The following is a 27,437-nucleotide window of genomic DNA, read 5'->3' as shown; positions in this document are numbered from 1 at the left end:
CAGTTTTTTTTAAAGATTTGTTTATTTATTCATGAGAGACACACAAAAAGAGAGAGAGGGGCAGAGACACAGGCAAAGGGAGAAGCAGGCTCCATGCAGGGAGCCCGACATGGGACTCAGTCCCGGGTCTCCAGGATCATGCCCTGGGCGGAAGGCAGTGCTAAACCTCTGAGCCACCCAGGCTGCCCCCCTCGTGCAATTTTTCCATTGGAATTTATTTATGGAATGATCTTGCAGAGTTTCTTACAGTCTGGATTTTGCTGATTGCATCTCTGAGGTGTAGTTTAACATTTTTCTCTGTCTTCTGTATTTCCTGTAGGTTGGTAGTTGATCTAGAAGTTTAATTGCTTCTGTTGTTCTATGTTTGAGTTCATTGATTCTTTCCTTTCTGCTCCATTCTGGTGTTGAGTCCATCTAATAAACTTTTTTTTAATTAATGAGAGACACAGAGAGAGAGGCAGAGACATAGGCAGAGGGAGAAGCAGGCTCCCTGCAGGGAGGCGGATGTGAGAATTGATCCCAAGGCTCATGAATCACACCCTGAGCCAAAGGCAGACACTCAACTGCTGAGCCACCTAGGTGTCCCCATCTAGTAAACTATTAATTTCATTATATTTTTTAGTTCTAAAATTTCCATTTGGTTCTTTATCTTTTCTTTCTCTAAGACTTCACTGACCCTAGGCTATCATCTTAATGGTGTCTTTTAAAACGTGAACACATGGTAGAGTGGCAGAGTAGGGTAGTCAGCCTCCAAGGTAGCTCCCAATAATCCCTCTCTCCTATGCTTCACGTTTTTTTTTTTGTTTTTTTTTTTTTTAAGATTTTATGTATTCATGAGAGAGAGAGAGAGAGAAGCAGAGACCCAGGCAGAGGGAGAAGCAGGCTCCATGCAGGGAGCCCGACGTGGGACTCAATTCCGGGTCTCCAAGATCACACCCTGGCCGGAAGGCGGCGCTAAACCGCTGAGCCACCCAGGCTGCCCTACTCTTCACGTTCATGTGTAGCCCCTCCCACATTCTACCAGGGTTAGTCTGTATAACTAATAGAATATGGTGGATACGATAGTATATCACTTCTGAGTTAAATTATAAAGCCTTGGGATCCCTGAGTGGCGCAGCGGTTTGGCGCCTGCCTTTGGCCCAGGGCGTGATCCTGGAGACCCAGGATCGAATCCCCACATCGGGCTCCCGGTGCATGGAGCCTGCTTCTCCCTATGCCTGTGTCTCTGCCTCTCTCTCTCTCTCTCTTTGTGTGACTATCATAAATAAAATAAAATTAAATTAAATTAAAATTAAAAAAAAATAAAAAATAAATTATAAAGCCTTGTGGCTTCTGTCTTTTAAGCATTTCTTTCCCATGCACACACTCTTAGATCACTTACTCTGGGAGAATCTAGCTATCCTATGGTCAGGAGATTCAGGTAGTCTATGGAGTGGCCCTTGTGATACAGAACTGAAGTCTCCAGCCAACAGCCGTGGACAAACTGAAGCCCACTACCTACCACGTAAGTGAATTTTGAAGCACATCCTTTCCTAGTTAAGCCTTCAGATGAAAATGCGGTTCTAGCAGAAGCTTGAATACAATCTCATGAGACTTTGAGCCAGAACTACCAGCCAAGCTGTCTCCAGATCCTTGACCCACAAAAAATGCGTGCAGTAATAAGGTTTCTTTTTAAGCTATTAAATTTTAGGGAAATTCGTTATATAGTAGATAACTGGTACATCAGGGTTTGTTGTATTGAGTCTCTGCTCTGCCACTTACTAAAAAATGCAGGACATGTTGAATAACCTTATGAGCTCCACTTCCTTTCATTGGAGATTGATAACCATTTTTGCCACACTTAACTTTTCAAGGTTATGAATCACACATAAGAAAATATATGAAAACATTATATAATTATTAATTTATCAAACCCAACCTCCCTATATTGCAGATGAAAACTGAAAGCCCAAAGGAATGAAAAGAATTGACAGATGAAGCATTAAGTATATAAATTATAGAACTTGTCTAGGCTTCAGCTATTTAGAACAAGAGCCAGGACCAAAACCAAAGCCCACAACTCTAGGTCTGGCTATTTTTGCTACTATGCCTAAAATATCATGTGCTATTATCATTAAACATGGTCACTCCATGTTTCAGGAAAATAGACAGCAGGTAAATTATGGATTGTAGGATAGACAGGAGAATGCATTTCTTCTATAGTGCATGACAAAATTGAAGTAAATGCCAGAGTCAGTTGTTCCAATTCAGCTTTTACATCCTACAGCTGACATAGGGCCAGTTATTATTCCTTCCTTCTTTCTGTTGCTCTGCCAGTCATCCCAACACACTGAGTCCAAGCACATGGGCACCCAGCCAGAAGGTGACTAACACCAACTCTTTGCACCTAAGCCATGTAGGATAGGCAGATAGTTCCTTTAAAAAACAAAAAAAGCAAAAAACAATCCTCACTGGACAAATTGGTATCAGTATTCCTAAACTACAAATGCTCCTTTGTTATGCAATTTTATTTAAAAAAAATAAATTGACTTGGAGGGGAGAAAAGAGGCTAATAAGTATTTTGAGCCAACAAGGTCAGACCATTTGAGCAAGAATGACTAACCTTAACAGGATTTCAAACTTTTTCCCTCAGGGTATTTTTGTAAACCACCTCACCTTCTACCTTCCCCTCAACTTCAGTCTTCTAATAGAGACCAACCAATGGTGGCATTTTAAAATGTTGAAAAAGAATCAGATCTTAGTCAGATAAAAGAAAAAAAAAGGTATATGTGGACTCAAACTAGAAGGGAAAACACAAACATAAAAATAGTGGTGTTGATGGGGCACCTGGCTGGCTCAATCCTCATGAGACTCAGGGGTCATGAGTTTAAACTTCACATGGGGCATTGATTACTTAAAAATAATCAATCCAGAATAGTTGTGATGGAATGGTAGAATCATTTTTCCCGTTCTTAGTTTTGTTTTTAATTTTAAGAAATATACAAATAATACCTAATAATTATTATATATACTATATGGTAATATATACAATTTGTTACATTCTTTTACTTGTGCTTTTAACTTAAAGTTCAAACTTTATACAATGAGATCTTTTGGATTTAAATAATAACTAGTTACAGTTTAATTTTTCACCCCATGTATATCAGTTAAGATTCTTTAGCTGCAAGCAACAGAAAGTAATTCTGGTTATTTAAACAAAAAGGGAATCTGTTGTAAGAGCATAGGAGAAGAGGGGCACCTTGGTGTCTCAGTCAACTGAGTGAGTGGCTCTAGATTTCCACTCATGTTGTGATATAAGGGTGGTGGGATTGAGCCCTACATCAGGCTCTGCACTCAGCCCAGAGTCTGCTTGTCCTTCTCCCTCTCCTCCTCCCATTGCTCACTATCTAATAAATAAGTGGATGAATATTTTTTAATAAGGAGTATGGGAGAGCAGACAGGACCAAAGGGAGGACTTGGAGAAGCAGGAAGAGCATCCTCTCCACTGAGCATAAAGTCCTGCCACTGGAGTAAATGAACACTTGCCCACTATTTGTTTCTTCTATGCTCAATTCCTGGGTCTAAGATTCAAAGTCCTTGTAGGGTGGGATTCTGCTTGGTCAGAGATGTACCAAGCTAGGATGTCCTGAGCTAATGAACGAAAGAGGGAATTGAAAAGGAGTTTCCTGGGTCCCCTCCATTTCCATGTAGGAGAGCAAAACACTGAGGATCCCATCCCACCAACAGCTCTCAGCAGCAAGCATAGTCACCCCCAAAGTTGATGAGGATAGTTATCAGAAGATCTAATGTCCACTAAGTTGTAGATTTGTCCTCCCCACTAAATGAGATGTTTGTGAGAACATGAATAGTTTTCCAGCAGTATTTTAGATGGACTCCCATACATCTTTCTTCTTCAGTTATCAAGTACCAATGAAGACCTGCTTTGGGCATGACATTTTGGTGTGATGCTTCAGAGCCACAATAGAACTTGATCCATCTCTACACTCAAATAATGCAGATCAAGTCCAATCCTCCTTAAAGTGTATCCCACATCCATCATAACACTGCCTACTATTGTGTTCCTAGGTCCTTCCCATCCTACCCTTATTCTCCTCTTGATCATTGTCCACACAGCTTTCCCTGAAGAATGTTCTGTATTAACAGGTGTTCCATGACAATGAAAAGGAAATGGGAAAGAAATAGAAGAATTACTGGTTAAACCTAGCCTACAAGTGGAAATTTGTCTAGATAGCTATAAGACTATTCTATTGTTTTCAGTGTCTTCCTTTAAGATCCTTAAAGGTAATCACTAAACTATATATTCTTAGAAGATGAATTCCACATGACTTTTAAATGCAAGTGGTTTAACAGCATTTTTGATAGATGGAGGTGAATGTGTTGAAAATTTTATTAACATCTAGTTTAAAAAGCTTTATACCCATGCCAAGCCAATTCATAGAAGGTTCTCAAAGAAGTTACCCATTAGGGTTTGGTCCTTTGTTTAGAAGTCGTGGGGCCTTGGTGTTTTTTTGTTAAGCGGTTTAAGAATTCATTATCTTGGTCCAGGGCTGGTAATATTGCACCACTTTCTTCTCCCTTCAGGGAAGAAGAGACACTATTATACCTGCAGGCTCTCAGCACATTACTGCCACACAGTTGACTCCTTAACATCTTCTGTGGATTAGCAATTTGCTCTAAATTTGCCTCATCTCCCTCAGAGGAAAGAAGCATTGAAATATCTCTCAGGTTGGAACTTAAATGCAGTTTATGTGTGTGGTAAAACATACATACCATAAAATTCACCATCTTTAACCATTTGTTTGGTAGCATTAAGTATATTCACATTGCTGTGTACCCTCTCCCATTCATCTCCAGAACTTTGTCATTTCAAACTGAAGCTCTGTACCTATTAAACACTAACTATCTATTTCCTTCTCTACTGCAGCTCCTGGCACACATTTTTTAAAATAAATATTTATTAATTTGAGACAGAGAGAGAGAATGAGAACATGAGCAGAGGGACAGGCAGAGAGAGAGAGAGGAGGAGAGCCAGAAGCCTGATGTGGGGCTCGATCCCAAGACCCAGATATCATGACCTGAGCCAACGGCAGATGCTTAACCATCTGAGCTACCCAGGCGCCCTGGCACCCACTGTATGTCTACTGTATGTCTGTCTGAGTTTGACTCTTCTAGGTCCCTGATATAAGTGAAATCATACAGTATTTGTGCTCTTGTGTCTGGCTTATTTTTAAGTACAGTTTTGATACACAGAACAGTGCCCTTACAGCCAGTAAGGACACAGTGTATGTAGCTGTTACTTCTAAATCCAAAGTCTTTAAGCCTGGAGCCCTTGGATGAGTCCTAGAGATCTGAACCTCCTTTAAGAGATGGGTTTCCTAATTCCTTAACCCAGAAAATGCTGATTACTATTCTGGGTCCTCTCTGCTTTGAGAGCATCCTCTTTGTCCCAAACCAGTATTGGTTCATCTAACTGAAGGCAGACATCAACCCAGTCATATTTGTTGTATGGCTCAAGATTTTGTGGATTCGAATTTGATGCCTAATGGAATGTCATTCACTATAAACCACCAGCCCCCTGGCCACTGAAGAACTTTGAGCTCATCTTCTTCATATGGAAAATATCTAATGCATATGCAACTCAAAACTACAGTGAGATACCACTTTGCACCCATTAGGATGACTATGATCAAACAGATAACAAGTATCGGCAAGGATGTTGAAAAATGAGAACCTTCATGCATTGCTGGGGAGAATGTAAAACGGTGCATTTCCTATGAATAACAGGATAGTGGTTCCTCAAAAATTAAAAATAGAATTACCCAACAATTCCACTTCTGTATAGACCCCCAAAAGAACTGAAAGCAGGAATTCGAACAGATATTTGTACTCCCATATTCATAGCAACATTATTCACAAGAGTCAGGATAGTCCAAGTGAATATCTAAAATGGATGGATAAACAAAATGTAGTCTATCCACACAATGGAATATTACTCAGCCTAAAATATTAAGGAAATTCTGGCACCTGCAACAACATGGACGACCCTTGCAGGGATTCTGCTGAGTAAAACAAAACAGTCACAAAAGAACAAACACTGTAGAAGTCTACCTATACGATGTACTGAGATAATCAGATTCACAAAGAAAGTTAAATGGTGGTTGCCATGGGCTGTGGGGAGAGGAAAGATGGGAAACTAATGTTTAATGGGGACAGAGCTTCATTTTGCAAAGATGGGAAATTTCTAGAGATGATACTGGTGATGGCTACATAGCAATGTGAAGGTAGTCAGTGACCCTGAACCGTACACTCAAAAATGGTTAAAATGGTAAATTTTTATGTTGCATGTTTTATTACAATAAAAAATGTTTCGAAGGAGTGGCTAGTGCTGTCTGATCATTATTCCCTGCTCCTGCAGAAAAGTTAGAAGCCCTGTGTACAGTTTATCCCAAACCCCATATTCTGGAAAGAGACAAAATGCAGTAAGTAGCAAAATGTTTTGAAAACTGGACCTGCCTTAGTTGTTTGTGTTTCTCAAAAAAAAAAAAAAAAAAAATCACTTCAGCATCATATCACCTCCCTTCCTCCATCCCTCCACATCAAAAGAGGCAAGCAGGGGAAAACAAAACCAAACCAAAACCAAAAACAAACAAACAAACAAAAAACAGAAAAAAAACAAAAAACAAACAAACAAAAAAAAACAAAGTTCTAAACCAGAGGCAGGAAGACAAGCTTTTATGGGACTAGAATGGTTTCTAGGAGCCAGGGAGCTGTCACTCAGAGATAGACCATTCAACATGGATGGGGAGAAACTCAAAGCTAAGTCATGAAAGAAGCCCACCCGTCCATCTTGTCACCCACCTCACAGGAGCAGTATGGGCACCTGCCCAGTGAATCACCCGCTAAGGTGGCCTGCCAGGAGGTATGGGTACTCCTTTCCACTCTGAAATCACTTACCTCACAAAAATGGTTCTCGATAATGTTCAAAGCAGTCAGGGCAACCTGAGGATTCTCATGAAGTTGCAAAGCCTCAATTTTATCAATGCCACCAATTTCTTCTATCAGAAGACACAGATTTTCCTTCTCTGAAAGCTTCTCTGCTGCCTGTGGGTATATAAGAAAAAGTAAGACTGGACAAAAGCCCTTTGGAGGTAGAGCTTTACCACTGTGGAATCAGACCAAAGGCTCCCATTCCTGAATGGACAGCCACAGTTTTACTTTTCCCTAATTAAGATTGCAGGATCAGGGGTACCTGGGTGGCTCAGTCAGTTAAGCATCCAGCTCTGGATTTTGGCTCAGGGTTGTAAGATCAAGCCCTACATTGGTCTCCATGCTGGGCATGGAGTCTACTTGAGATTTCTCTCTCCCTCTCCCCCTCACCAACTCTCTTGTCTCTATCTCTGTCTCAAAAGAAAAAAACAATCAGGATTTTCCTCCTCTTTTAGATGTTGATGTTTATAGTACACAGATTTATATTAATTGCACAAAATACAACTTTTGTCAAGTATACTGCCCTCCATAAATACATTGCTACTACTGTTTAATAGATATCCCCTTTCTAATTAATGGAAATTGTTTAAAATTTAAAGTTTAAAAGAGTTCAAGTAATGTTATTTAAATGTAGGTGTTCTGGCCATACCCTCTCTGGAAAGCTTTGAGAAGTAAGATGAAGGAGACCCTTAATAACATCATGGGAAATAACCAAATTCCCTGGAAACAAGTAACATGAGTGGATTTAATCCAATGCTGATCATTGGATTTATCATTTAGAGCTGTTTATTCATTCAAACATTTACATCTACTATGGGCAAGGCCTACAAAACCTTATGAAGATGTGATTTTAAGATTTTAAGATGTTATTGGGGCAGACAGGTAAATAATTGTTACAGTACAGAAAGCATAATATAGTAAATGATCAGTTGTTTAAGTTAAAGAAGATGTACATAAAAGGCTTGGAAAATAACACATGTTCTTGATAAAGAGTGCTGTGCCAGGGTCAACCATAGGATAATCACAGTATTCCCAAAGCAAAGAGGGGCAAAGACAAGATTTTTTTTTTTTTTTTTTTTTAAAGACAAAGATTTGAAGGAATAAGTGTGGCTGGCATTTTAGGAGACAGGGGAGTAATTTAGCTCAACAGCCTATTTGGGAGAAGTGAAGAGAAATAAAGAAAAGGCTTTGGTGTCAGCTCCTGAAGGGCTCAGCTCTCTATTTTGTGTGCAATGATAAGAAAACCTCCCGTGGTTCAAGTTAAATATTATTTAGTCTACACTGTCTACCTGATGAGGGTTTGCACTGTATCTCTAAACCTTGACACGCTCTAGTCCTATCTGCAGGTCCAAAATGAGGTGGGTTTTTTTTTTTGTTTATTTGTTTTTTTGCTTTGAGCAAACAAACTGAGGCAGGACCAATCTGCTAGATTAACCTAAGAAAGCTGGGGAAAGTGGGATGATCAAGAGCAGTCAGAACTCTGGGAAAGGATTTTGGACATTGACACCACAGCAAACAGCCCCAAAGTCATTTCAAAAAAACTTGAGTTTCACTCTGCTGCCCAGAGGACCTTGTCCTCCTAAGCTGCTATTCCAGTGCCTCTCTCTGGTCTGTCAGATATGGTTTTCCCCAGACTCTCCCAAGGAAAAAAATCCCAAATGTTTAGTTCAAATGAAACAGATGAAGTTAAATTTCTACAGCCCACAAGTGTGCTTTCACAAAGTGGTATATCATTATGTCCAACTTTCTCTATGGGTGGCAAGTCTCTATTCCTCATCTATGTGATTTACTCAGTCTTAGTGTCTAATTGGGTGCTGTTTCAAATCTGTTCTTGACTCTGGTCAGTTCTTTCCAAAACAGTTACATGAAAAGGATGTTTAAAGTGAGCTTTTAAAAGGAGTCCCCTGGTGCTACTTTGAAAATTTTCAAGCAGGTTAGTTGCATATAAAAGAACCTTAACCAGATGACTATAGCCAGCCTTCAAGATGGCCTCAGATGATCCCTACCCTTGTATAGCTTCCTCCCATGTTGAGTGGGGTTGTAACCAATAGGATGTTGTTGAAATGATTTCCAAGGCTAGGTCATAAAAGCCATTAGGGCTTTCACCTTGCTTTCCTAGATAACTTCTTCCAGAAGAACCCAGTTGCCATAATGTGAAGACACACAAATGATCCTATGAAGAGGTCCACATAGTGAGAATAACCTTCCAGGCATGTGAGGGAGCCAACTTGGAAGCTGATCCTCCAGCTTCCATCAAGCCTTTGGATGAGACTGCAGCCCCAATTGACACCTTGAACCTCATGAGAGGCGCTGACCCAGAACCATCCAGCTAAGCTGCCCCCAGATTTCTAATCCCAGAAACTATATGAGATAATAAGTATTTGTTCTAGACTTCTAGGGAGTAATCAATTATGCTGTGATATAGAACTGACACAAATGGTCTATGAACACCGAGTTTCAGAAATAAGACTTTTCTAGATTTCTAATTCAAGTCTTTGTGGCCAGTTTCAAGATCTAACCCTTGTAACTTCTTGCTGCTCTTTTGAGTGCATCTTATGTTTTAGCCTTCTAAAAGAGCCAGCCATGTGGTTCACAGACTGCTTTCCCCTGCTTCAAACTTTTGATTGGTTTCTCCATCTCACTCAGAGTAAGCTGAAGTGCTCCCACACCTTATGTGATCTGGGTACTCTGAGCAGGACTACCACCTTCTATGCATTCACTCCCACTCATCCTTGAGTACTCTTCCCCCAGATAACCACAAGACTCATTGCTTCACTTCTCTTAGGGTTTTACATAAATGTTCTTCCTGAGACAAGTTTCTGCTGACAATTACATACAAGGGATCACCATTCTCTCTCCCTCTCTGAGCCACCAGTGACTGCCCTTTTACCAGATAAACTCTGAACTGCTGTGTCTGTTTCTCTCCCCATTAATATATGAGCTCAAACAGAACAAAAAATATTGTTCTGTTGTATCCTGAGCATTTGAAACAATGCTGGGCACTCATTTGAAAAATGAAGATGGACCTTCTTTGCAAGTCCTGTTTTTGTTACCCATAGGATACATGGCCAGGAGGAAGGGTGAAGGAGTAGAAAGAGAATCCACATGTGAGTTTTAAGAACCAAATTAAATGCCTTAAAATTGGAGACTGCTGTTTAAAAACCAACCTGCTTCAAACAGCTCACCTGGAGGATAAAAGAGATAACGTCAAGGATGATGATAACAATTTTGGTGTCTTGTATGGTAAGCAGATTCACTAGTGGCTCCAGGACTCCAGAGTGGACAAGGTGGATCAACTGGTCTATGGTGCCTCCAGTTGTGAAGTTAGCCACGATCCAAACAGCCTCTTTCTGGACTTTAAATTCTCCCTACAGAAAGAGAACATTTACATTCTTTACAGATCCTGAAGACATTAAATATAGAGATGCTAACACTTAGTTCAATTTCTAGGTAGGCTAATGACAGCCAGGACTGTATGTGCAATTTACATAGAACACCCCAGCAATCTGCCTCCAGTTCTTATGCAGAAGACAGCATCTTTGAGAAGCCCAGAAGCAGGCAGGCAGACTCCTATGGGGCCTTAAAAAAGGTTCTAAGTTGAAGTAGACTCATTTCTTTAGGTCAGGTTTATGGGAAAAATAGACATTATGCTTGGAACTTTAGGTTATAGTGACCCAGAGGTCAACATTTCTGGTATTTCTGTCACAGGAAAACTATGGACAAGAAGCTCCAGAGCTACAAAGCTGAGCACACAGAAGTAATCTCAGGGACTGAGCCAGCCCAGAGGTGACAGAAGAAGGCATTGAAACATTACTCAATGTATGCCTTGCCTTGCATTTACAAGAAACAGTTTACCCAGAGGTATGGGAGTAATTTGCCATAGATACTTTTTTTTTCTTTTTAAGATTTATTTATGAGAGACACAGGGCAGGGGGGCAGAGACACACAGGCAGAGGGAGAAACAGGCTCCCCACAGGGAACCTGATGTGGGATTCGATCCCAGATCTCAGGATCATGCCCTGAGCCAAAGGCAGATGCTCAACAACTGAGCCACCCAGGCATCCTGCCATAGATCCTTCTATCCCCAGGCAGGAGTTATTCCCGCTTTAATGGCTGGGGAAAAACTGTGACCTCAGCTTAAAGAACAAACAAAAAAGGACACAACGATAACTAGCTTGGAGCCAGTTGTAATTCAAAAGGCAGTTGGAAATAAAATTACTCCTTGATTCGTGACTGGATGTTCTGATTAGAATATGTACAGACTCACAGACACACAGAGGATAGGAAATACCTGATGGACTGAACCCTTGATTTGGGTCACACATCTGGGAAACCACCATCCAACTGGAGAGCAGGCTCACCACCAGCAGCTTCTCTTCCCCATCCTACCACGCTTGCCTCCCCACCCCTACAAGACTGAGCCACTCCTGGCTCATTTCACACGTAGAGGATTTAAACATCTATCACATCCATTCGAAGATGGCAAAAAGAAATGCTGACAAATAGTAGTAGTCCTGGGAAAGGCAAGTAGGAGTCAGGGGGAAGAAGGAAGCTTTATTGTATTTCTACTTTTATATCTGGCTTTTCAGTGTATATTACCACTCTAATTGATGTGATTTTTACACTGAAAAGGCCACCTTCAGTGGCCTTTCAGTTCTTCAGTGTCTAATATCACCATAACCTGATAGGTTTTTCCTCCTAAAACAAAACCAAACCTCCCCTACCCCTCTCTTTTGGCAAGTAGAGTGGATGGCCCATTCTTTTAACACTAAAGATAAACCAATATTTTCCAGCTCAATATTTTTTTCTGAATATCTGATCCATGGGATCACCTTTTCATTGAACAATGCCTGTTTAGTCTCTTAAATCTTTAATGGGTCAGCCAAAATGAGATGCCTCTTCTTTTCCAAGGAGAGTTAGGAAACTAAGGTCTCATAGCTCTGTTGTGAGCTCAATTAATTTGCTTCTTAGCCTGTGTCTGAATTCCTGGAGGAGTTCAACACAGGGCCGGTTGGAAAATAGCCTTTTGTCACAGACACGGAGTGCACCGCTTACATTTTTTAGCAGAGCCACCAAGGGAGGCAGCATGCCGCAAGCGATCAGCCGCTGGATGTGTTGGCAGGGCCCTGCAGCCACATTGCTCAAGGCCCAAGCTGCCTCCTTCTGGATGGAGGACTTGGGGTGCATCAGGAGTTGGGGCAGCACGTTCAGCATGCCCGCGTCAATAGCCATCTGGGTCTGGTAATCCGTTCCTGTGACGATGTTCCCAATTGTGCGGAGAGAGGGGGTCTGGAAGAACAAGGCTAGGAGTATAACCAAGCATTGCAAATGTATCATAACAGAAGGAGATGATCACACCAAGCTCTGTGCATTCCCAGATATTTGTCATGCCATGTTGATGGTGCTCAGAAAACCTGTGAATAGTGATTAAGTCCATGATCCTTATTAATTCAGCACATCCACAGCCATTTGCATAGTTTACAGGTACTAGGCTAGCCTCTCGATAGTTCCAGCTCACATGAGATAGAGGTCAAGTGTTGCCTTTATTAAGAAATGATGCTGCCCTTTCTGTATCCTTATACTGGGAAAAATCACTAAATTGATTACAGTGTGTATAATGTAATAATTTCTACCAAATTTGTATTTAGCACCAGTATCAAGTTTTTGTTGTATATTTAATTGGAGCTAATGAGATCCCAATGGCATTTTTTTTTTATGTATTCACAAACTCCCTCTCAACTCTGTAGGTCCCCAGGATGGGGGGTGCAATTGGGCTCAAGACAACCATCCTCTAAGGGCTGACTGCATTTATTTTGATTTCTCTGCACCTGTAATGGCTGCCCCAGCACAGACTATCAACAGTTCTGGAGTTTTCCTAGCCTTATATGCTAGGTATCTGCTAATCAAGTGAGAGGTAGAAGTAGTGCTATAGGCCAATCACTTTGGCAGGATGGCTCCAAATGGGCCCTAGGCCCCCCCACCCCAGGACTAAAAGCTTTTTATAGATACTGTTGGGGGCAGAGAGGGTAGAAAGAGAGTATCTCCAAACTAACCTTGACATATGAGGAATACTATGCTAATCTAGACATAGATGATCACTAAGGCTGCATAAATATACGTTAGCCACAGTAATCCAAAAGGCCACCCATATCTTAAGGCATGTCTTCAAGAAGCATATTGTATAAGGGACACATTTCATAACCTAGCAAAGCATTTGATTTTTTTTTTTTCATTTTCACCTATACTGAAATAGTCTAATAACAAACTGGGGTGAGGATAAGAGGGAATTTTCTTTTATACTTGAGTAAGAAATTCAAATGTTACAATGAGCTTTACATTAATACACTCACACATGTGCACACCGTATTAGCCAACTTGTTAACATCTGCATGCACAGATCCTTGGAAAGCAAGGCCACAGCCACAAAAGAATAGTTGGCTGGGTGAAGGTATTATTTTAATCTGGTGCTTGTCTCTATTTTCTAGCTACCAGAGGAAGACAAAGTAAATTACTTAACATCCACTAGGACTTTTGGATCAAGAGAGATTCGTCTTTGGCTAAAGAGTAGCAGAAACCTGGGAAATGCAGATGACAAGCTTTGTTCTAGGTAAAGTAAGAGATCTGACTATGGAAGACTGTGGGTGGGAGAGATCTTGTTCAAGTGAATAGGACTCACATATTCTAATCTGAAGGCCCATACAGACCCAGATGGGAGCCGGGGACATTTACCAAGACATTGAGCTCTGAGCTGCTCATAAGCTGGACCAGCCTGGGCAGGACCCCTGTGTTGACCACTTGGCCGATGCGCTCATTGCAGCCATCGGTGAGGTAGGACAGGGCCCAGCAGGTATCCGAGAGAACCTCACTGTCTTGGTGCTGCAGGAGGTGGGACAGGACAGGCAACATTTGCTTCACGGCTGTCTTGCAAGGGTAAGGATTTTTGTTTCGGCACAGGTTGGACAAGGTCCACGTGATATTCCGCAGAAACGTGATCTGTAATAAGGAGACTGCTTCCAGCATTGGGTGCAAAGAAGGAAAAATGCCAACAGCTGTGTGTCCTTGCCATCCCTGATCAATATTATTGACCAGTGTGGAGCAAGTATTTGAGCTTCATGCAGAATATGTTCTCGATAGTGATGCATACAGAGGAGACCGAGAATGAGCTTTAAGCTTCCTTTTCAAATGTTAGGTGGAGGTTTCCTCATATTCTTCAAAATGTCCCTCCCCACTTGACTCAGTTGATGACCTATTTTATTTTTCATTGACAAAACAAAGGCCAAGCACGAGTTACTTGGTCTGCACAACTGTCACTCACTCCACCAACATGTGGTAACCACATTCCTGATCTTTGTTCAAGGGTCAGTCTTCCTACCCTGCATCTGGATCCCATTTTTGCCTTTGAAGATTCTATCCCCACCATCGCTTTTCTGCATCCTTCCCACACTCTGGGGCCCACCTCTCTAGCCATCATCCTGCTCCTACTTTTCCCAGAGTCCATCTCTATTCACTGTCTACCTTGCAGCTTCCCATTTGTTCTTCCACCCCTCTGGTCATATTTCTGCCCCTACTTCTTTGTACTGGGTGATGAAATTGGTTTCTTCCAGGCCACCAAATCCAACAGCTGCTTTTTCAATTCTAAAGTTACTGTCCCTCTTAGCCTTAGTTAGTACCCCTCTTGAAAAACCTCTTCTTGGCACCTATGACACCAAACCTGCATTTCTATTGCCAAATGGGCTGTTTCTTCTCAGTCTTTGGGGCAGACTCTGATTGTTAGAGCCTGAGACCCTTGGTCCCAGGCTCTCCTTATATTCCAGGTCAGGGGTTGGCATATTTCTTCTGGAGAAGGCCAGAGAGTAAACACTTCCAGCTTTATGGGCCATAGGGTCTCTGTTGCAATTTTTCATCTCTGCCCTTGTAACATTACCAAAGCCACAGACAATATGGGTAAAAATAAATGGGGATGGCTGTGCTCCAAAAAAAAAAATTATTTACAAAAGCAACCAGCTGGCCCCTGCTCTAGTTGATCCTGCCCAGCTTGATGACGTATGCATGCACGACTATCTGGACCTGCATTAACCATCTACCTGATGTTGCTGTGATGATGCCTCTCACTCACCTCAAATTAATATGTACAACTAAGGCTCTGATTCCTTCTTCCTTCCATCCTTCCCATTTCTCTAGGAGAATAGTCATCCAAACAACCTAACACAAAACCTTTCTTCTTCCTATTCCCCATGTCCAGCATGGCAGCATTCCAGCTCCCTCCGCTATCACTTTACAAACAGCCAGAAGGGTCTTTCCAAAAGATCAGATCACTTCATTTCCTGCTTCCCTCTGCCAGCATGTGGGTGTCTAGGACCCTTGCCCTACTTGTCATCTTGCACTGCTGTCTCTTTGCAAACTCCCTGGTCATGTCAGCCATTTTCTGATTCCACAATGTCAGGTTTTCTCTCTCCTTGGGGGATGGGTATTCCCTGGGCTTTTAGAAGCTACCTTCTCTTCATTTCTGTTTGAGACAAATCTAGAACCAACATTTATCCAAAGGGGTCCCCTATTGTTGCCACATCAATCAACTTTGACTCTAAGCTTCAAACGTAGACCTAATACCTAGGATCAGAATAGATGACCCATTAATTCTGTCTGTGCCCCTTGAATGGAGAGCTTAAACATCTACTTTTGTAGGATTATAAGCTTAGAAAAATTTTAATGGACCTCTTCCAATGCCCCCTGAGGAAAAATCAGCATTACTGGCCCTTGGGGCCAAATTCAAGTCAATCTCTGTCCCATGTGATATTCAATCCTAGGCCTTGCTTATAATTGCTGTCATAAGGGACAAGGTAGCAAGCATATGACCTAGCATTGACTTAAAAGTACTTCCCCAATTTCAGAAACTTGTTACCTAGCTAGTTTTTCTACTTCAAAGACTCTTACTGGTATGGTTGATGAAACCAGGGCCAGCAGATGTGGAATGGCATTGCTCGAGATAACGATGTCTCTGAATTCTGAGCCATCACCTACAAATAGATAAGAATGTGACAATTAAACAGGGAGCGGAGAGAATCCTGGGCTAAGTGACTCATTTTTTAAAAGGCTGTACAAAGGGAGAGAAGCCACAGTATCCCTGGGTTGGACAAGTACATAGTATAGGCATGAACTAGATCCTGGGTCTCCATCATGTCAGTTGGGTAGATAGGCCAAGTGTGAAAAGCAGGCACTACCCAGCAGTGATCATTATAAGTAGTCTGTGGACACATAAAGGAGGCAGCCAGTGGGTCCAGGAAGTGCTCAAGACTCTAAATACTGGTAGCACTTCACAGCATGTTCCTCAGGAAGATGAAGGAGGCTATTGCAGGCCAAATTGTCTTCCCAGGCGACTTTGACATGGGGTGGAAACTTGCAAATGCAACTCAGAACCCAGTGTGGGGGAATGGGTAGATGCTAGCCACCTGCTGTCCCACTCAGGCAAGAATATACCAATTTGAGACCTTAGAAGTCTCAGTTTATAATACTCCAACCACCAAAGCAAGGCATAGGTGACTTTATACCACCCAGTTTTGCCTGTTCCTTACTGAACCAAGCAAAATGAAGGACAAAGTCTCTGCAAATGGGTGCTTGCTTTCTGCAAGCATTTAACAAGCAGACTTGTTTTATATTCTGTGTTTGTTAATCCCAGTATCTGAAGTCCTTGGAGGTCTAATCATACTGTTTGTTTTTGCTGACTCAGTCATGGTGGGTTGTTGATTCTCTGAACTTGAAACTGCTAATATTTGGCTGATCCTAATTTGTCAAAATCCTGAGGGGCCCAATTGAGTTCGTATCCTCCCAAGAGCATTGTATTTATATTCAGCCAGGAATCCTGGAGCTTCCAACCCTGCAGCACTAACTCCTCATCTTATGTTTTCCTGGACCATGCAGGGAATATAGCATCAACCCCAAATTCACAAGGCCTTTTAGGACTGCATTTACAGGGACTTGTACCCCACACTGAGGAAACATTTTTTTTTTTTTTGCTATGTTTCCTTAGTAACTTTCACTGGAGATAGAATTCTCTCAGGGTCCTGGGTTATGCAAGGGTCTATTATATATGCTGTATGAGTCAAAGACTTTTCTTTTGTTCTTGAAGCCATTAAGACTTGAGGCTGTAGGACCCCGGTATTGACAGACCTCACTAGACAGCCTATAGCTTCAGCACATACTGGATCATTTGGTTGCCACTTTAGTTTTTGGTCTCTGAACTGGACTCTGGATTTTGAAAAAGCCTGTCATACTATTCTCAGCTTTTCTAGATATTTATACTGAGTGTATTGAATCTTTATGCTACCCAGAGAACTCCCATAGCATGCCAGATGCCCGGCCCACTGGCTTCCTACCCCAATGGGAAGAGGGGAGAGTCTCACCTGCTATATTACCAAGGGCCCATACTGCCTGCTCGCACACAGTCATGTGGGGGGAAGACAGGAGCTCAACCAAAGGTTGTATGGCCCCACCTTCCACAACAGCTTGAGTCTGCTCGGAAGTCCCTGAAGCAATGTTGGTCAGAGCCCAGGCTGCCTCGAACTGTAAGCAGGGATGAGGTGACAACTTCAGGAACTCCACCAGCCTGGGAATGAGCCCTGCTTCAACAATCAGTTTTAGAGGAGGGTTCTTTTCCTGGGACAGCATTTTCCTTTGTAATGAAAGGGAAAAATATATATAAACAAGTCATGTGAGGCTGATATTAAGAACCTCCTTTAGGGATCCCTGGGTGGCGCAGCGGTTTGGCGCCTGCCTTTGGCCCAGGGCGTGATCCTGGAGACCCGGGATCGAATCCCACGTCGGGCTCCCGGTGCATGGAGCCTGCTTCTCCCTCTGCCTGTGTCTCTGCCTCTCTCTCTCTCTCTGACTATCATACATAAATAAAAAAATTAAAAAAAAAAAAAAATAAGAACCTCCTTTATAAGTGTTCTTGGCATTCCTAGCTATCAAATGAGACTAACATCTGGGGCCAGAGCTACTTAATATCCTAACGTCCAGCCTGTAGCACTTTGCAGTGACAAGGCAATATTTTTCCCTTTAGGTATTATCTATGAGCTGAGATCCCTATAGAGGCCAATTTAAATTAAGCAATTCATCTCTGACAACACTTGCATATCTTAAGTTGTTCTCAAGGACGGTGTAGAGGAATAATTTAGTCTTGCTTTTGAATGGACTTGCCTTGTCTTATATTGTGTGGGCATTTTGCCACTTCCACAAAACCAAATAGGCCACTGGAGCTCATTTCTAGCTAGGAACCTATAAACAGCAGAAGTTTGTTTGGTGATACCTGGCTGCCTGGGTGGCCTGGAAACATAGGTCTGGATCTGAGGTATTCACACCATTGATTATTTCTTGCAGGGTGAGGCTGACCTGCAAGGAGACACACATTCAGGTCAGAGTCTCTGCCCAAAGGAATAATGATGGTTATCTAGTCCTGCCATCTATCTGATGAGAACAGGCTGGCTTGGACAAGATGTCCCAGTCTGCACATTGGTCTCCATTAGGGGAGAGAAGAACACTTGGAGGTCTTATAGATCTCATGGATCTGTGGGATACTCCCTATGCTCTGGGGAAGGGGTCATCCCTATCATCACTTGTATCCCCAACAACTTTTCATCCCATGCAGTAAGAACATGATGATCAGCAAAAATGGCAGAGTAAGGACCTCCAAAAATTCCCTCCTCCATAAAAACAAGAAAACCAACACGAGTAGTTCAACCTTCCAAACTCCAAAAATTGACCAAAGGCTTGTAGCAATTTGTTTTATTTGATCCAAAAAGAGATTATTCAAGAAAAAGAGCTAATTTCAGGAAGAAGAATTCTAGGAAACAAAATCTATCAACATATGAACAGAATTATACATCATGACCAACTGGGATTTAATCCAGAAAGGCAAGGGCAGTTCAACATATGAACATCAATATAGTAGGACTTATTAATGAGATGGGGGAAAAGTACACAATCATCTCAGTAAATGCAAGATAAGCATTTGACAAAATTCAGGCACACTTCCATGATAATAAACATTCAACAAGCTAGAAATAAAAGGCAACTTCCTCAACCCGATAAAGCCATCTAATAAAACCCCACAGCTAGCATCATACTTAAATGGTAAAGGATGGAAAGTTTTCTCCCTAAAATCAGGAACAAGACAAGGATGTCCACTCTTGTCACTTTTATTCAATGTAGTATTGGAAGTTCTAGACAGATGAACTAGGTAAGGGGGAAAAAAAGTCATCCAGATTGGATTTTCCAGATTGGAAAAAAAAATAAAATTTATTGCTATTTGCAGAATTCAAGAATTTGAAGATGGAAGAGCCTAAGGAATCTCCACATATACAAAAATAGAGGTTCAGCTAGGCTTCAGGATTAACATATAAAAATCCCTTGTATTTTTATACATCAGCAATGAACAATCCAAAATTGAAATTAATAAAATAATTTTATTTTCAATATCAAAAAGAGTAAAATACTTGGGAATAAATTTAGTAAAAGTAGTACATGGCTTACATACTGAAACTATAAAAAAATTAGGGAAGACCTAACAAATTAAAAAATACACATGATCATGAATTGGAAGGCTTAACATTGTCAAGATGGCAATACTCTTATAAACTGATCTATAGATACAGTGTAATCTCCATTAAAATCTGAGCTATCATTATAGAAGAAATTGACAAGTTGATTCTAAAATTCATTTGACAATGCTAGGGATCCCAAATAGCCAAAATAATCTTGAAGAAGAATTAAATTGGAAGACACTTCCCAAAACCTACTACAGAGCTATAGCAATCAATTCTGTGTTGTGCTGACAGAGGATAAACATATTGATCAATGGAAGAGAATCCAGAGTCTACAAATAAACTCTTACATTTATGGTCCGTTGATGTTAGACAAGGGTTGGAAGACAATTCAATGGGGGAGAGGATGGTCTTATGATGTTAGGACAACAAAATATCCACATGCAGGACAACGAAATTGGACCCCTACTCACACCCTTTACAAAAATTTACTCAAAATAGATCAGGTCAAAAATAGAGAACTAAGGTCTAAAAATAAGAACTAAAACCATAAAACTCTTAGAAGGAAACTTAGACATAAATCTTTGTGACCTTAGATCAGGCAATGAATGGATTCTTAAACATTATACCTAAAGTATAAGAACCAAAGATAAAAGTAGACAAATTGAATGGTTTCAAAATTTAAAACTTCTGTGCTTCAAAGGATTCTGCCAAGAAAGTGAAAAGAATCCACAGAGTAAGAAATATTTACAAATCATATATCTGGTAAGGGTAGGATAAGGGTAAGGGTATCTAGTCTCCAGAATAGACAGTATAAGGAACTCTTACAACTCAACAATAGATGAACAAATCACTCAAGTTTAAAAATGAGCAAAGGCTTGGAATAGACATTCCTTCAAAAGATCTACAAATAGCCAGGAAGCAGATCAAAAAATGATCATCATCAGTTGTTAGGAAAACATATCAAAATTTTATAACAATATAGCCCTTTGTACCTACTAGATGGCTATAATATGAAAATGGACAACAATAAGTGTTGGTAAGACTGTCAGAATGTGATGTAATTGGGTGATCTGATGAGCATTGGGTGTTATATGCAACTGTTGAATTGTTGTAACTGATGAATTGTTGAAATCTACACCTGAAACTAATGATATACTATATGCTGAATTTAAATTTAAAAAAGAACATCAAGGGATGCCTGGATGGCTCAGTGGTCGAGTGCTTACCTTTGGCTCAGGTTGTGATTCTGGGGTCCTGGGATTGAGTCCTGCATTGGGCTCCCTCCCTGCGGGGAACCTACTTCTCCCTCTGCCTAGGTCTCTGCCTCTCTGTCTCTCTCATGAGAAAAAAAAAATCTTTAAAAAATGAAAATTAAAAAAAGAACATCAGAATGTACAATGGTATAGCTACTTTGAAAAATAGTTTGGCTATATATTTGTTTCCTATTGTTTTTTTTTTAAAGGCTTTATTTTTTTATTTATGATAGTCGCAGAGAGAGAGAGAGAGAGAGGGGCAGAGACACGGGCAGAGACACAGGCAGAGGGAGGAGCAGGCTCCATGCACCAGGAGCCCGACGTGGGACTCGATCCCGGGTCTCCAGGATCGCGCCCTGGGCCAAAGGCAGGCGCCAAACCGCTGTGCCACCCAGGGATCCCTGTTTCCTATTGTTACTGTAAAAATTACCACAAATTTAGTGGCTTAAAACAACACATTCTCTTACAGTTCTGGGGGGTCAGAAATTCATGATCAGCTTCACTAGACTAAAGGAAGGGCTGGCTCTTCCTGGAGGCTCTGAGGGAAGAATCAGTCTTCTAGCCTTGTTCAGCTTCTAGCGGGGCCACCTCCATTCCTTGGCTTGTGACCCCCTCCCTCCATCTTCAAAGCACAACATGTTAATCTCTGCTTCTGTTGTCCTATAACCTGCTCTAACTTGTCCTTCACCCTTATAAGGACCAACGTGATTGGTCCCATCCAGCTAATCCAGGATAATCTCCCCATCTCAAGATCCTTAATTTAATCACACCTACAAAGTCCCCTTTGTCCTACAAAGTAACATTTACAGGCTCTTGGGATTAGGAGATGGAGGTTTTGATGGAGGGAGTAGGGTGAGACACTATTCAGTTTACCAAAGGTAGTTCCTCAAAGAGTTAAACAGAATGATCATAGGACCCAGTAATTCTACTCCTAGGTATACTCAGGAGAATTGAAAACATGTCCACACAAATACTTGTGTACAAGGCAGCATTATTCATAATTGCCAAAAAGGGGAAACACAAATGTCCACCAACTAATGAATAGCTAAACAAAACATGGTATATCTATACAATCAGCTATAAAAGGAATAAAATACTGACGCATGCAACAACGTGGATGAAACTTGAAAATGTTAAACTGAGTGAAAGAAGCCACGTATGGCAATTCAGAGAATGCTTACAGCCATTCCATTTGATGGCAGCTACTATGTCAATGGATCCACTTGCCCAGATTGAACTCATCTCTGCCCCATAAGAGTCCTAATCCCAAGGGTGCAATGATGGTTAAGGTGGAACATAGGTGGGGATGGATCATCAAAGACACGTAGATACAAGGCTAGTGGAGTCTAAGAGAAGAAACTTCCCCATCAGAGCATTCCAGAAAGGATTTTCAAAAACAATATTGGCCTGCAAGTCAACCCAGAATTTGTACTGAGTGAGGCTGAGGTGCATGGGGAATGGAAGACAGAAGACAGCATTCCGATCCTAGGCAAGCCGTTATATATTGAGTGACTAGATGATTCTGAGAGAGAACCTTCCTAAGCCCTCATTTCCTATTTCTGGCCAAGTGGTGGCAAGTGAATTTCCATTAGAAACATCATCTTGCCTACCCCACCCTGCTTAGAACATAGATCCCAAACTCACAGTCACAAAGGTGACAGCCCTTAGCTTTCTGAAAACATCAGCTTAGTTCTAACCGTGAACTCTCCATTCCTCTCCTTAAAGACCCTCAATGAGAACTTGCAAGTTCTGAATCTATGAAACATCTTCAAGCCAGAGAAACTAGCTAAGGACGTATTTCATACACAATTCTCATGAACACCACATTCCCAGTGTACCCCTTTAGTTGGTTGTTCAGAAGCTGGATCAGTGGAGAAATTGGCGATATTTCTTCTCTTTAAGGCCTGCTCATCTTTCTTGGCCTTCCGGAGTTCCAGGCTGACTGCTATCCTCTGTTGCCGCCTCATCTAGTGAGGAAAAGAAAGAATTGAAGCCCTTAGAGTAGGGAAGTTAGCTTGTCACCACATTTAGCTCTTCAAAGCTTCAGATTCCACTTTTACAGTTGCAACAGGCTGGAAGAGTTAAGATCACACAGTAAATAGTCTCAGCATGGTTTACCTCCTCTGCTTTCTCCCACTATACCACATCCAGAAAAATAGTCAACCTTCTGCCCAAAATGAAGGAAGTCTATCTACAATCTTGGCAGGCTAGGACTCTCTCAGCTGGAAAGCCATGTGAGCAAAGCATCCCATTGCCCCGAGTCTGAACACATTTTCATCAATGCTGATTAGTCCCTGAAGAGCAGGTGGGCCTCCCGACCGTGGGGATCCAGGCAGGGCTGGGAACTGGGATGTCACAACCCACATGTCCCCTGACCATTTCCACCATCCATCAACAGGTCATTCATCTAGTCTTGATTTAGTCCCAGGAGGTTTACTTGGATGCCAGACTGAGGAAGATGAAAATTAAAAACAGAATAATATACCTTTTTTTCTTAGATCAGAAGAAACCCGTAGACTTTATAGTATTGGGAGTCCTTGGGAGAAATGATTTATCTTTTAGATCTCCATTTTGGTATATTTGCTTTGTCATCCCCATGTCCTGATCCTCCATTCCATTTGTTTTTTTTTAATAGAGGGAGAGAGAGAGCACGTGAGCATGCATGCACATGAGCAAGGAAGGGGCAGAAGGAGAGGGGAGAAAGAATCATAGGCAGGCTCCACCCTCAGTGCAGAGCCATCAGGCTCACTACCCTGAGGTCATGATTGGAGCCAAAAGAAAGAGTCGGACTCTTAACCGACTGAGCCACCCAAGCACCCCTGCTCCATTCCATTTATGATGCATCTCAACCATGAGATTTTCACTGCACTGCTCCTCCAGAGAGTGAAGCAGTGGCTGGGTACTCACAGACACATCTTTGCCTCGGTACTTAAATTTTCTCAGCCTCTCTTCTGGAGCATGTAAAGTCGGCATATTGACTCGAAGTGGTAAGCCACCTGGAGGTAAAGCAATTGCCAGGAGATAGTCAGCACCCAATGTGTGGGTTTCTATGTCATAGCTATCCTTGCTCTAAGCCCTGGAAGAGCTCACAGTGGATGGAAGGGCAGACTCAGGATGTCAGCCTCCCCAGGCATCACCACCCGGGCTCAGTAGGCAATGAGCACCATGGAAGCCAGAGGAGATCGGCTGTGGGCTGCAGCAGTGAGGGATACCTTTTGGAGGCACTTCAGCTTGAACTGGGCCTTTGATGGCTAGGGTAGGCTGGAAGGGAAGTATAGAACCCTCTCATGTGGCTATATCTATGTAGTTCTGTACGAAATGTCTGTGTAGGAACTGGTACCCAACCGGGACAGGAAGTTGACCCTCTTCTCCCACACCCAGTCCACCAACCCTTAGGTCACAACGATCTCAAGCATAATCTGCTCCTTCTAATTCTTTGGTTGATTTCCTCCACCCTGGACCAGGCCACCATCATCTTCCAGCTACACAATGGCAATTGCCTCCCACCTCTTCCCCCCACCTCTACCATTGCTGTATTCCAATCTGTTCTCCACACAGAGGCCACGTGATCTCTTAAAGATAATTTCCCCTGCTTCAAACCTCTCTAGTGGCCGCCACTGAATTCAGAAGAAAACTCAGACTCTCTAGGATGCCCACTTTGTGTGAGCTGGGCCCAGCCTTCTTCACCTGCAGGAACATTTTGAATTCCTATATAAGAATCTAAGTATCTTCCCAGTCGGTTTTATATTCTCCATAGCTTTTACCAGCACCCCAAATTTTCTTGGTTGTGCATCTTTCTCCCTCTCCTCCCAATGACAACGGGGTCATATGTGTCTTAGGTAAGATTCCTCAGCCCTTTCATCACGCATAACAAATAGTAAGTAGGTACTCAGATATTTGTTGGATGAGGGTAGTGGGTGATAGGTCACAAAGGGAACCGATCCCTAATCAGAGGAGGTTATTCAAATCAGGCCACATTTTAACCTTCTCCAAGGCAGTGGGCAATGACATTTCTTACAAGTATGCAATGAATATCCATCTGTTTCCAAGTACATGGGATGAGCCAAACTACATTGCAGAGAAGGAAACACTGGATAAAGATGACCAGAGTCTATGGACTCTAGTCTTGAAGATAGAACAGCTGGGAATAATTTTGTTAGGAAAGACTAATTTAGACACATCAATTTGAATGAGACAGTTTAAACACAGAATTCCAGAAGTAGAGAGCCAAGACTGAGGTCTTAAGAAGAGAGATAGACTTTGTGTGAGAATAGAATAATAACTCAGTCTTGGTGACACTCCTTACTATGGCCCAAAAGAAAGAACCACCAGCAAGGGACCAGGAAAAATAAAGGAATTTGAGTCAAAAGAATGATAATGTCAAAGAAGGGAATTTGAGTCAAAAGAATGATGGTGTCCGAGGCACTTGCAGTAATAGCAGATACCAGGCCATGGACAAGTCCCTAAACAAAGTGCTGCCAGTGGACTAAGCCTCAGAATAGAGGCACAAGAAGCTCAGACTAGAGAAGAACTATGTCCTATACTTCCATCTACCTTTAAGTAGCCTCAAATTCTGCTCCATAAGGAAGAAGAGTTGCTTTTTAGGACCAAAAGGTAAATCAGACACTCCTTTTTAATTTTTTTTTTAATTAGGCTCCACACTCAATATAGGACTTGAACTCACAACAATGAGATTAAGAGTTGCAAGTTCTACTAAGCCAGCCAGCTGTCCCCAGAATATCCTTTAGAACACTTTCTCAAAAGAGTTTTCTAGTTGCTATGATAGCCAGGGTCGAGAAGATTATCAGCTGGAAACTGAGATTTAGGTCGGATGTAGGCACTATACCCTACATCTTCAAGAGATAAGACACAAGATGGCATTTTCAAAATCTGGAGTAGAGTAGTATTAGGGCTCCAGTTCAGGGAGCAATGGGCAAAATACATTTATCACATGCCAGGAATGTCAGACACTTGGAATTAAATGAAGCAACATTAATAGTAAGGTAGAGATGGGGCTCCTAGGTGGCTCAGTCAGTTAAATTTCCAACTCTTGATTTCAGCTCAGGTCTTGATCTGAAGATCATGAGATTAAGCCCCACATCGGGCTCTGCTCAGGAGGGAGTCTACTTGAGATTCTCTCTCTCCCCCACTCCAATTGCACAGGCTCTCTCTTGAGCTATCTAAAATAAAATTGAAAAAAAAATAGTAGGGTAGAGATAGCCCCATTTTACTGGTAGGGAAACCACCTCAGATGTCACTTCCCACAGAAGCCCAGAGTGCCCACAGCTGTTAAGCTTCAGAGCCAGGACGTCAGCCTAGATCTGACTCCCGCATCCATGCTTTGGATCACTAAGCTTTGCTGCCAATAGTCTGTAAGGAGTTCTGATGAGGAAAACAAGTCACCACCATTGGTGGCACTTAACACACGTGGGGATGTTGGAAAATAGGAAAGCATGTGTTTCCAGCAAGGGAGGCCACTTCTGAAACATTGCTACACGTTGCCACTTCATTGCTATCTCTCTCCCCCACTGTCTGGGGCCTGACCAGCTGGGTCCATGAGATCCTCTGAATGTGCCTAAGTTTGAATGAAAGGTTCTTGTGTCTTGGGAGACCCGAGACAGTGTCTGGTTCCAGGACTATTCCACAGGATCCTCTGCCACAGCCCAGAACGTGTGGCCATTAAGGAAACTTGGAAGTAAGTCAGGGGTTCAGATGATAGCCAACTTCCTTCAAATGTTCACTAAAGGCCAGTATGGCACAAGCAGAAAAGCTCAACTTCAGATAGAACAGGATAGACCCCCTTTACCCACTGGGGAAGGTCGTGAAGAACAGTTTGAAAGGCACAGATTTGGGGCCACCTGGTTTGCTGAGCCAGTTAAGCATCTGCCTTTGACTCAGGTCATGATCTCAGGGCCTGGGATCAAGTCCCGAATAAGGCTCCCTACTCTGCAGGGAGTCTGCTTCTCTCTCTCCTTCTGCCTACTGCTCCCCCTGTGCTCTCTTTCATTCTGTCAGATAAATAAATGAAATCTTTAAAAAGAAAAAAAAAAGTCACGAATTAACCAAACCACTCATTTGGGGACAGTCTGCAAAATCAACTGCAAAGCGAATTCTTCTGGCTTTCACAAGTTTCTCTAGTCACAGCTCAAAGTGTGCTTCCTTCCCCTCACATTGCTATTTGTGGCATCCAGGAGAGCCACTATCCCGCCACCCTTTAGCAGTGGCATGAAAGAGCCAAGCTGGAGGCTTTGAGTTGGGTACACGATCAAAGTCATAACCTTTTGTCATTGGTTCCCAGAGATTGAGATCCAAAGAAAGCCAAATTGGATATTTAGGCAAGCATCACCAACATCAGGGGATTCACACACACACACACACACACACACACACACACACACTCACACACATCAAGGCTCAGGCCAGCTCTGCTGCTCCCCGCACACTAGGAGGCTCCCACCCTGGGTGTCAGGTGGCAGAGGCCCTGCCAAGGGACCCTGGCTGTGCTCACAGTCTTCCAGGATACTGAGCTGCTCTTGACCTTTCATTCCTTTTGGACGAAGGGAAACTGGGGACTCCTAAGTCTTATTCATGGCACTGAGTCACCTCCTCTGGTTGGAGCACTACAGGCCATTTTTAAAATACTTTTCTAGATCTAGCC

General features: G+C 42.2%; 1 protein-coding gene across 1 annotated transcript; it reads right to left on the bottom strand.

Annotated features, from left to right (window-relative positions):
- Window positions 1-3,136: 3,136 nt before the first annotated feature.
- Window positions 3,137-23,780, bottom strand: KPNA7 (karyopherin subunit alpha 7). Its single transcript, XM_025426194.3, has 10 exons — window positions 23,687-23,780; window positions 22,618-22,746; window positions 18,290-18,372; window positions 17,385-17,653; window positions 15,919-16,001; window positions 13,717-13,980; window positions 12,043-12,276; window positions 10,173-10,355; window positions 6,955-7,101; window positions 3,137-4,575 (listed from the first exon to the last, which is right to left on the bottom strand). Exons 1-10 carry the CDS (start codon window positions 23,750-23,752, stop codon window positions 4,462-4,464), a joined length of 1,572 nt encoding a protein of 523 aa, XP_025281979.3. The 5' UTR covers window positions 23,753-23,780; the 3' UTR covers window positions 3,137-4,461.
- Between the last annotated feature and the right edge of the window lie 3,657 nt (window positions 23,781-27,437).

This window comes from Canis lupus, chromosome 6 (genome assembly GCF_003254725.2).
Source record: "Canis lupus dingo isolate Sandy chromosome 6, ASM325472v2, whole genome shotgun sequence".
Taxonomy (NCBI): domain Eukaryota; kingdom Metazoa; phylum Chordata; class Mammalia; order Carnivora; family Canidae; genus Canis; species Canis lupus.
This window is presented reverse-complemented; position numbering and strand designations above follow the sequence as displayed.